The 11,911-nt window shown below is 38.2% G+C and overlaps 1 protein-coding gene across 11 annotated transcripts in view; it reads left to right on the forward strand.

The window, feature by feature from the left end:
• Positions 1–5,796, forward strand: part of UBR5 (ubiquitin protein ligase E3 component n-recognin 5) — an 83,895-nt gene extending 78,099 nt beyond the window's left edge. For all 11 annotated transcript variants that reach the window (XM_083824773.1, XM_083824765.1, XM_083824766.1 and 8 more), the window contains 5 exons: positions 1,010–1,165; positions 1,539–1,652; positions 2,748–2,892; positions 3,454–3,539; positions 4,640–5,796. In XM_083824773.1, coding sequence (XP_083680899.1) covers positions 1,010–1,165; positions 1,539–1,652; positions 2,748–2,892; positions 3,454–3,539; positions 4,640–4,852 — 714 coding nt within the window. In that variant the 3' untranslated portion in view covers positions 4,853–5,796. The remainder of the gene's footprint in view (positions 1–1,009; positions 1,166–1,538; positions 1,653–2,747; positions 2,893–3,453; positions 3,540–4,639) is intronic.
• Positions 5,797–11,911: the final 6,115 nt, after the last annotated feature.

Raw genomic sequence — 11,911 nt, forward strand, 5'->3', positions numbered from 1 at the left:
AAACCATTTTTCTTGATATTTGATAGAACTCATTGAATTTAATTATAATTAAGTTTTGTCTCGTGCAGGCATAAATTGATTCAGAGCACTAGTTACCTAAACTTTTGGCAAAAATACCCTTTTTTCACCCCTGAATGAACACCAGTTATGTGCTGCACATTTCATGCATTAGTTAAGAACATCATAAGGTCATAACATCATCTTTCTGATGCAACCAAGGTTTGTTATTGCTGGCCTTTTCTTTAAAGACAATGCCAATCATACTATCAGTTTTCCAATACACGTATAATCTTTCATGAAAAGGGTTAGTGGCAGAAAGATGTGTCTCCAGATATCCCGATTCCTTCCAAGAGAGATTTCCCTTGAATTCTTTCATTCAGGGTTTTCTTTTTCAACATACATTCTGTCCAGTTAAATGGTTGAACGCATCAAAGAATAATTTAGTTAGAAAATAATGGATGACTTTCCCTCCAGCCTGCTAATGAACAAGGAAGTGAGGAACTGTAGAAAACCAAGTAGGTGTTGGTACTCTGATTGCTGGAAGCTGTGATATGTGGCTACCAGGACATCAGCCATTTAAATGTATAGCAGCAGTATGTGCTTAAGTGGCGAACAGTCTTTCAGCATTTTGGAGCACTGATGCAAATTGTTTCCAGCTTCAATCTGTAGTGATTTAGGTGACATGTAGAATTAAAAAAAAAAATCACAAGAACTTGTTACATTTCTTTTTTAACCTCTATGCCTGTAATAGCAGGAAAGGCTTTACAGGTCTGTCCTTCTGTTCTGGTAATGCACTTCAGTTGAGTGTTCTCACTCATCTTCAACAGCAGGCTGAAAATGGGAGTTTGACTACTGTTATTTCCTAGGGTCTGTGTGCTTTGTTGTATGGGTTATTATGGGTTGTGATACACGCACTGCTATATGGTAGTGCATAGATTAGGGACAGGTCACCATGATTTAAGTATATTCTTAAACAGGTATGTTTCAATTATCTGTGGTTTTTTTACAGGTGAACTGGCATGACTTTGCTTTTTTTGATCCGGTTATGTATGAAAGCCTTCGGCAACTTATCCTCGCTTCCCAGAGTACAGATGCTGATGCAGTGTTCGCAGCAATGGATTTAGCATTTGCAATAGACCTGTGTAAGGAAGAGGGTGGAGGGCAGGTAAGGATGGATAAACCCGTGTCTTTATAGGTTAGGAATTTGACAACTTGTTCATGTTGCCATGTACGCATAATCCAGGCTCTTCTAAGGTCCCAAAGCTAATGTTCTAGCCTTTCTAGATAATACAGTATTCTCTTCAGACATTGAACTGTGGTGTCTTTTTATTTTTTCCTCAAAGGTGGCGTAGAGCATACCGTAAAGCCTGGATAGTAGAGTCAGTCCTAGGGAAACTCTAATGCTTTACCCTGTAGTAATTGTAGTATGTAGTATTCCTTTAGAGGAATATTAAGCTGTAAATTGCTGATCAGCATACCATGTCTGTTGTAGTAATAATCTCATTTTTTCTTTAATTGTCCTTGTTACTTTGCCATAGGTTGAACTTATTTCCAATGGTGTAAATATACCAGTCACTCCTCAGAATGTTTATGAATATGTCCGGAAATATGCAGAACACCGAATGTTGGTGGTAGCAGAACAGCCTCTGCATGTAAGTTTTTGGTGGAGTGTGCTTTTAAAAAAACAAAGTAATAATCCATAAGATTTCAGTCAGTTAATTCTTCTCCTCATTATGGTATTGCTACTCAGGTTCTTTGAGGTCTGACAGCTTGATTAAAAAGACAATGTTTTTTTGTAATTGTATAGCTCTTCTTGCAGTGTTGTGAAGACTGAGTACTTTGAGCAAGTAGTAGAGTACTGAGTACTAGAACGAAAGACAATTCCTTTTAAACTTGATTTCGTTGGTTAAGTCTGGCAAGAAACCTAACAATTGACTGTATTGGGTTTGAATAATTTTTGAAGCATTTTTAAAATGAAAGAGTAATATATTTATGTAAGTAGTTTTATGTAAGTCCGATACTTAAAATACTCTGTCATATGATACTAAATCTAAACTTAGTAATTTCTGCTGACTCTGGTTTCCTGCTGCAGTTCTGAGAGATGTGAGCAGACTACAGATTACTTCTGTGCAGATTAGGGCCAAAATTTTTCCAAAGGAACGTGTTCCTGGAATGAACTCTCTTGGTCTCGATATCTGCATAAATTAATAAGTACTTTGTTATAAGAGTTGAAAACTGTAACACTTGTATTCATTTGGGGATTTACTGAAACAAATTTATTCAAATTCTTCCATTTTGAAAACTGAGTTTTAACCTTTACAGGATATAATCTGTATGAAACGTGTATACTACCTGTGTATACATATGTATTACAGTTTTAAAGCAGAATTGCCGTATAAATGCCTGAGGAAGCAAAGTGAACGTAAGATGTGATAATCGTTTTTTGTAACTCGTAGCTCAGCAAAATATGTGAACTTCTCAGTAGCAGAGTGCAGATGCTTCTGCTCCTGCAGCTGGTGAAACATTAGTTCAAAGCATTCCTGGTTTTGCAATACTTGGTAGTACTGCTCTGCTGCTTAACGTGCTGGTGCAGTTCTTTGGTTCAGAAAATTGTATCTCAGGTGGGAAAGCTCTGAAAGAAAAGAACAGCTAATAGAATAATGAATTTTGAGTTGGTAGGGGATTTTGCATGGAACTTCTCAGTAAGTGATATGACTGTAATGTTAATCTTGTGGCTTTCACTTAAGGCAATGAGGAAGGGTCTACTGGATGTGCTTCCAAAGAATTCATTAGAAGACTTGACAGCGGAAGATTTCAGACTTCTGGTAAATGGCTGTGGTGAAGTAAACGTGCAAATGCTAATCAGCTTTACTTCTTTCAATGATGAGTCAGGTATGAAACAATTTATTCATTCAGAAACAGAGTTGTAGAGTAAATACGTGTGAAATTACTAACATTAAGCTTAAAGTACCTCTTCAAATTTGACATCAGTTAATAAGTCACTGAAAATCATAATAATTCCTACTACGTTCATTACATACCTTGTAAAAAATTTACCTTCAGTTGGGGTGGGGGGGTGTTTTTTAACTTTGCTGTCACTTGGCATTAAAGGAAAGGATTATGTTACTGGTAGCGTGTCTTTCCCTCTGGAAGTTCTGACCTAATGTTAGAACTACAAATGTGATGTATGCAGTCTAGTATTTCTTTAATAATTTTAAAACTGTTGAGCTTTCATTGGGCTTTTCAGGTGGAAAGGTGTGGGAAATATACTGAGGTATGTCAGAACTAGACTTTACATTCAAAAGTATGTGTATTGGTTTTGAAATTAGCCTGTCTCCAGTCTCAGATTGTAGCTGAGATCCAACTTGCAGTAGATGTAAAACAGCTCTCATAATATTTATGGTTTGGTGCACTAACTGAATTGCGTGTAATTTTTTTATTTATTTTCCATAGGAGAAAATGCTGAGAAGCTTTTGCAGTTCAAGCGTTGGTTTTGGTCCATAGTTGAGAAGATGAGTATGACAGAAAGACAAGATCTGGTAAGTTGTCTGTTCTCGGTGAAAATATGCAAGACAACTGGTCTCAGTTTTGCATCATTACTGTTTTTCGGTATGTGTACCTACAAAGACTTTGTGTGTGAAAGTAAGGTTGCAGAGCAGAGTAGTAGGGATCGGGTAGACTTTCATTTCTGGAAACATTAGGTGTGAATCCTAGACCTTGCTGCTGGAAGTAGATGTGGTGTGTCCTTGCCCATATTCACAAATGTAGAAGCATGCTTAGTCTCTGCAAAATAGTTCTTAAGCTGAGTAACCGTTGTTAGTCAACTGTGTCGTGGGCTAGTAGGGTTTTGAGATTGATTTCTTTTCCTGGATCAGCTATTCTCTTAACTTCTGTGTATCCTGAGGGCAATGCCTGTATCCTCTCTGTAAGATGTCAGTAATGATACCGTCTCCTCCTTCACAAAGCCTTTTTGGAATAACTGATGAGAGGCATGAAAGAATAAGATTGTTTCACTTTGGAAGACTTGCTTATAATCGTGTCCATGAGCTTCTTAAAACTACTTGCTTTTAACTTCCTACCACTTAAGGTACTGTCTTTCCTTTACAGTTTGCTAGAAGGAAATGAGGACTAATCTGGAAAGCAGAAAATCTAGAACACCTTTGTTAAGGAGTATCTGTGATTAAGCTTTGGTAGTGACACTGCTCTGCAAGTTTCACACTTGAGAAAACAAACACAATTTTCTCCCTTGCTGTCTGTACAAGTACTATGTTCCTTCGTCATTAACTGTCTTCGGAGAGTTTTCTAGTATGTTTCGTATTGATGGCAGTTAAAATCTTCCCAGTTGGAGTTGGGGGTATTTTATTTACTGAGGATTTGTTGATACAGGATCATTTTGAGTGCTACTTCTACCAGTTTTTAACAGACTTATATAAAATAATGAGCAGTTGAGAAAACGAAATGAGGGAAGCTATTACAGAAGTATTTAGCATGACCATAGAGTATAGCTGACATACTGAAAGGAAGGCAGTATGATCAAAATGACCATGCAGTTCTTTTTTCAACCCATGCTACAACAGTATGCAATGTAAATTTTAGCCTTGTCCGGCCCAATTTTAAATACCACCTCCTGTTTTTTCAGGTTTACTTCTGGACATCAAGTCCATCGTTGCCTGCCAGTGAGGAGGGATTCCAGCCTATGCCATCAATCACAATAAGACCACCAGATGACCAACATCTTCCTACAGCAAACACTTGCATTTCTCGCCTTTATGTCCCACTCTATTCCTCTAAGCAGATTTTGAAACAGAAATTGTTACTCGCCATTAAGACCAAGAATTTTGGTTTTGTGTAGAGTATAAAGTGTGTATTGCTGTGTAATATTACTAGCTAAGTTTTGTAGATTTTTCCATTTGTCTATAAAAGTTTATGAAAGTTAATGCTGTCATACCCCTGGTGGTACTTTAAAGATTTAAATGCAAACATTCCTGTACTAAATTTGTAACGTAAAGGCAAAAGGAGCGCTGGCAATATCTGATCGCAACAGTTTGCTAGTCAATAACTCCTTGGCCTAACCCCAGCCAAAGATGACAGCAGAACAATATAATTTACACTGTGATTTATCTTTTTGCTGAGGGAAAATATGTAAAATGTTCTGAAAATTCACTGCTGCCTTTGTGGAAAGTGTTTCAGCAAAGGTTCTTGTATAGAGGGAGTAGGGAATTTCGAAATAAAAAATTAAGTATGTTCTGTGTTTTATTTTAACTTTTTTATTGTGTTTAATTTGTGGTTGGCTGCAGTTGTGTATCATGTATATTGAACTTGTAAAAAGTTCCTGACAGCTCAGATCCCAGAGTTGGGATCGTCCACTTATGAAACCACTTTCACTGCAATTTTTGTTCTGGTTGCATTGAACTCTGGCACATCAGATACCATCACTAATATTTTGCATGTAATCTGTACCTTTAGTGTGTTTTTTGTACATACGATGAGGCCAATGCACAGTATTTCATAGTTCACAATCAACATTTTTGTATCCCTGTTTCAGTGAACAGACAGTCAGGAGATTGTTCCACTACCAGTTCTAACCCGACACTTGTACTACGTTATCTAACTATGTAAACTCAGCCTGGGCACTTTCTGGTAACTGTAAAATGTTTATAAGATCATGATTATTGAAGATACATTTTGGAAAACTTTAATGTTCGTGAGCAGCTTAACTTCTTTTGTATCTAGCCTTTTTTTAAGTATCTTGTTACAGTTTTTTAATAAAGAAATTACAGACAAAATACCAAGTTATACTGAAGAAACAATAGTTTTTATTTATTTAGCCATATATACTTTAGCTGGCAGCATACACCAAACACAGTTCATCAAAAATCTGAATTTTGTAACTGAAAAATTGACCTGCAGAAGACATGCATTCAGCCCGCATTTTACAGTTAGCAGAGAATCCTGAACGAAATGGGCCAGGCAACCCCTTCTTTTGACAGAATTGGTTTGAAGGGAAAGTGGCTTGTTCTGAAAAAAAAAAAATCAAGATTATTAGGTTAGAATAAAATTTTGAAACGGTGTTGTAGTGGGTTCTACTGTATTTTCACTTTTGAAGTGGTTGCTTTTGGGGAGGGCAGTCTTTGAATGTAGCATAGGACTTGTTTTCCCTAATGCTTGAGAGATTTTTTGGAGTTAGGGAGCGATTCATAAAGGCAGGAGCTGCTTTTTTTTCTGTACCATAAATTTCTAAAAGCTTAGTGGACTGAACTATTGAAGGCTAAGGGTTTCTGTGGCGGTGATGTTCTCCCCTTTTCTTGCTTCTCCAATGCCATGAGTGTTAGTATTTTTTTCTTCCTTTTGCTGGGGAGAGCTAAACTAAGGTTCCATTAAAATCTGAGTGGAATTCAACTCTGCTAGAGTTCCGCTGGATTTTCCTTTGTGCTTTGTGTCAGCTAGTTGAGGATGTCCAGAAGTTAGCTATAACTGAGATTATTTTTTAAGAGGCTCTGTTTTCATCATTTGTTTAGTTGCTGCAGGTATGAAGCACAGTTGAGATCAGAAATTCTGATCACAAATCGCCAAATTGAACAGAAAATACTGTTTTCTAGACAGGGTTGACTGTGTCAGGCTTGTGTAGCTAAACTGCAGATAAATCAAGTAAACAGATGCGGAATTATTTCTGCATTTATTAATGCTTCCTAAATGACTCATCCTAGAAAAGGATAGTTTCAATGCATGGGGATTGGAGTATATTCTGGATTTTCTGTTGCGACCTTCAGTGTATCTTAAGTTTTAAACTTACCTGAAGATTTTACTGTGCTAGTTGAAATACGTTTTAAAAGGCAGTACTGTGCACAAGTCTAGGTGTACGTGTGTTAGTACAGAGATAATTCATACTGTATGGCTGCTGTCGTGCTAAGGAGAACAGTTTCAAAGGTACAAAGCATCATACACCTTATGCTCGGATTTCTTACTGGTGTAATTACTTTCATCACCAAAAACTCCTCTAAGGGAAATATGTAAAGTTAGTAGAAGGCAAAACCAACCAAACAACAAAAAGAAACAAACAAACCCTGTTTAGGATAGGCCTCAAATCGACAGTCTGTGTAAAATAAAGCTCCCTCCCTCACAAAGCTTTGTGAGACTTTGATGTATTAAAAAGTATCCAAGGTCCTTGGATGAAAGGCCATATATAAATGTAAAATACTGTGTGTATATATATATGTATTGTGTGTATATGTATATAAGTGTATGTGTATGTATAACATATAAATATATGTTATATGTATATATATTTCTGTATATAGCTTAAACCTTTTTTTAAGTCCTGTAATGTATAGCTAGACAAAAATAATGCAGGTAACTCACAGTAGCTCACCGTATATACACACACACGAGGCTTTCTGATGACAGAAGTGGAGAGGGGATCTAGGAATGATTTATGCTGTGGTCATTGACTTGAAATGTATATAAATAGCTTTTTTCCTCTGTACGGTATATTTAAACTATATCGAGATTTTAATAAGAAAAATGTTTATTAAAATCATACACCTCATCTCCCTTTGACTTAAGCCCTTCTGTTAGTTCACTTTTAAGATGTGATAGAGAAACGAGTTAAAGGAAAATTCTGTAATGTTTTTATGTAGTCTAAATCCTTAGCTGTTTTTAACTGCTGAAATAGGAGATAAAGAATAGATACTGCTAAAACATTATCACCAACGTGCTAGTTCCTATCCTGAAGCTAGGGAGAGCTGACGCCCTAGTGTGAACTTCTCAGGGTTAGTTCTCAGCATTGGTTTCAGTTGCTTCAGCTTACTGTATCCAAGCCAGAAGGTAAACTGCTTGCTTTGTTAGCTTACCGGAAATGAAAAGCTGCACGGACTTTTCTTATCAAGTGCTCTTCCCCATCTGTTTGGTTTGGGAGTGTCTTTTCTTTCCTGCAAGTTAGTTATTTGCTTATTAAGTAACACTCAGTAAAAAAAAAAAAAAAAAAAAAAAAAAAGTAGTGAACTGGCAAGTCTGTAAATCAAAAGCAACCCCATCTGGCACAGCAACAGTCATGCAGGGAGGAGTAAGAAATGCAATTTTCTTAATCTCTTAACCTAAATTTATCTTTTAAAAGAAGTGCATAGTTGTATATAGACTTACTGCTTTTCAAAAGTTTACTTCAGTGTGCATCGACAGAAGTGCACAGAGAGCAGAGTATGGGACAGCTCACTTCAGTTGTGTGGGTGGGAGAAGTGGACAAGTCGCCACCCCCTCTCCTGATGCAGTTCTGTTTCTCTCAGTGCTCTTCTTGGAGGCCTTGTCCAGCACAGCTTTGTCATTTTTAACACTGGGTGACAGATTGTTCAGTAAATTAGTAATAGTACCCACTGAGGAAGCTTATCTGCTGTTCCCTTATCTCCCTTTTTATATAACATCCTTATAAGCCATGGATCATGTCTCTGTGTGAATTTCTGTAAATGCCCTGCTAAACCTTTCTGTCTTTGTACTCTTCATTGACGCTTGTTTCTCTAGCTTCCTCTTCATATGGTAAACTACAGGTATCTGGCTTACTTGCTTTGCTTCCCTTTCCTTTTTAAGCTGTGTAATTGGATCTTTTTATGAACTCTTCAGTCTAATCCTTTTTAGTAATGGGTCTGCCACAATCAAATAGCAAAATCCACAAGTCTTAAACAACTGGAAGTCCTAAATAGCTGGCTTTCAGTATGTGGTGTTTGTTTATCCCAAGCTCTGAATGTCCACGCGCAGATAGAAACGTGGATGTCGAGTGGTCCTGCCAAAGCTTCAGTGAACGTCTTGAACCCAGTGCTGGAAGTTCACGTGTGCTCCCTATGGAGAGGATGCAGAGGAGACAATTCATAATCGAAGCCTCTTCTAAAGCTGACTTACATTGTGGTGTGATCAGGACTTCTTAGCATCTTCAGGAACGTTGCTGGGTCCTTTCCTAGTTGGAAGTTGCTGTCATGGTTTTAATTTGCAGCAGTTTGGATGTTTTTATTGCTGAGCAGGTTTGCTGAACTGAGAAGCACAGTTTGATGTTTTGATTTTCTGTGGAATTGCCTTTTCAAGAGGATGACTTAACATCTTGCTTGAAGCACAAGCCTGTAATTGAGACTTTCCCCTTTGTACATGGCTTTCTTAATTCAAAGCTTTTGCTTTTTGTCATTTGTCACCACAGGTTGCTATTGTAGTAATGCTACCAAGCATTTCAGAACTTTTTTTCCTGTGACAGGGAAACTTTTTGGTATCCTTTGACCAATGACAACAGCCAACACAGTGTATGTTTGAATACTGTAGTCATGTGAACCTGTTGGAAAACGCGTTGTTGCCACAACCTGTGTTAGAGTTACTGTGCAAGGAGGCACTTTCAGGATAGCTTTTCAGAAAATACTTATTCTGAACATACTGAAAATATTCATGAATTGGTTTTCATGCAGTGAATGTTTTTCAGCTGGAAAGGCTGATTTCGCTTTGATTTATAAATGAAAATTCTTCAATTTACCTGAAATAGCATTCTTTATATAAATTTGATCTTCGTAAAGCATTTTTAAAAGACAGCTAGATATTCCCAAAATAAATAGTATTTTTAGGGGAAGGAAGGAAAGAGATGTTATAGTTGAAGCTGCGATGATGACTACATTTTGGATGTCTTACTTGATATATTTTTTGGGACTGACTTTGTAAATTTTTTTACCTTGCCATGACAGAGTACTTTGCCCAAGAAGTTGTAATTCATGCTACTGTAGATTACGTCTTTTTTTCCTTTTTGTTATCTTCAGAACTAAATATAGCACGAGCCTGCAGGTTGTTCATTCATGTTCTTCCAAAGGAGAACATGGACAGGCTTTTTCCTTTTGGATGATTTTTTTAGAGCGGATCAAAATTACCTTGTTGTACAGACCAAACTTTGGGAATCGAAAGCTGCGCTAGTGACTGGTCAGGTCTGGCTCTCTCCAACAGCATACCAAGTGCCTGTGCTGCTGCCACACTCCCAGTCACTGCAGTTCGATTTAGAGCTCTTGTGAAGCCACAGCCAACCAACCCTGTGAGAGGACCCATTCTGGCAGACTGGCTTGGAGTTTGGTGTTGTGCCCCTCTGGGGAATGCCCCTGCACTTTCAGAAAGTGCATGTGAAAGTCTGTGGATCAGAGTCCCTCCCCACACAGAAATAAATATCCTAGGGCTTGTATGCTGAGAAAGCAGAGGTAAGCGACCTTGAGATTGCACAAGACAGCTGCTGTACTGCCAAGTAATTAGGAGCTAAAGGATGAAGAAATCTTTGCCATCCACCTTGGTGCTTGTTTTAAGAAAGACACTGCAGTACACTTCAGTAATCTTTAAGTCTTGCACAAGCATGCATAATACTAAATATCACATATATGTTTATTCTGTGTAAACTATTTTAGAATTCCACAATTGCTTTTCCATATTTCAGTATCATGTATATTATGTAATTAACTTTATATAAAACAGTTAATGGAAGCTGGGGCATTTTTGTGGGGATGCAAGAAAAGCCAACTGTGGTTCTGTTAAGCCTTCACTCTTTGATGGTATGTTTCCTTTGCTGTGTTTTCCCCTCTACATCGTAATTTTCAGGCACTATGTAAATAGACATTTACTGTGTATGTGTAAAAGGGATTGTGTGTCTTTAAGAAATTATCCTCAAATATTTGAAGTCCTTTCTATTGTTAATTACATGAATTTGTGGTATTTCTTACACTTTTTCAAATACTCAGACAGTCAGTCCTTCATTTGAGGAATTTTGAGGTAGCAGCCATAACCTGACAAGGTTAGGGGCAGAGGACTAGGATGACTTATAGGCAGGTCGATGTTATAAAATAGTATGATCAGTATGCTTGAGGTTTTTTTGAGAGGGATGCATGAGTTCCTGGGCCATCAGCACACCGCGTTGTACTCACCAATGTAATTTGTTGGTGTTAATGGGTCAGCTGGGTTTGCTCTAAATTAGCCCTTCTCTAATTATTTGCTCTGGGCCAAGAAATGGAACCTGAAGACACGCAGTATGTGGAAGAACAGAACTGTCGAACGTGTATATTAAGCAACGTGTGGGTACGTTTGGGTAATAAAACTTTTAAGTCTGACTCAAAAAGAGCAGTAGTTAGGTAACCAGATGTTAGTATAAGACTGTATTTTCTCATGCTTGTTATGTGTTCTCAGCTACTCTGTGGTGGCTGTGAAATTTCTCAGACGCTTTAAAAAAAAAATCATGACAGAAACTGACAAAGGTATGGTTAACTGTCTTGAAAATGGTACACAGATCAGTTGAAGCTCAACTGCACATATGTACCTTTCTGTGGCTGTGGGTTTGGCTGGTGCTTGGACTCGAGCACTGGGCAGCAGTAGCAGGGATGGTGCCATGGCTGTGACTTCTCTGCTGAGGAACATCAGACCTCCAAGTCATCGTCGTCCTCCTCCTCAAGTGACTCCCTCCTGCTCTCCTGGCGTTTCTCTACAGAGTGGCTCAGTGCTAGTTTTATGTTGGTTGAATGTCTTGGGTGCTCATAAACTTCTCTTGATGTTTGGCTTTCACATTTGTCTCTGCTGTCAAACTTTCGTGAGAAACCAGGCCCTCCTGCATGAGGTGGGGCTTTTCTTCTTCTGCCTTTTTTTTCTTCTGCCTCCTCCTACACACTATTCAGTTGTTTTGATGAATGACCTGTGTGCCTACAGGAAACTGCTGTGGCCAGCCTGGCCCTGGGGAAGGAAGAGGAAACCAACTCCAGCCGCTACTCTCTTGCAGAAATTTTGGCTTCTAGAAGTGATTTGCAATAAATGATGGAAACATGTTAGTAGTACTTCCACAGGCCCTGCTTACACTCACAGGCCAGTGCAAGCAAGTCCAGGGAAAGGGACAGGAGTGTGTTACAGGTGGTAAGCAGCTTTGCACTACACC

This window comes from Anser anser (genome assembly GCF_964211835.1).
Source record: "Anser anser genome assembly, chromosome: 2".
In the NCBI taxonomy this organism is placed as follows: Eukaryota; Metazoa; Chordata; class Aves; order Anseriformes; family Anatidae; genus Anser; species Anser anser.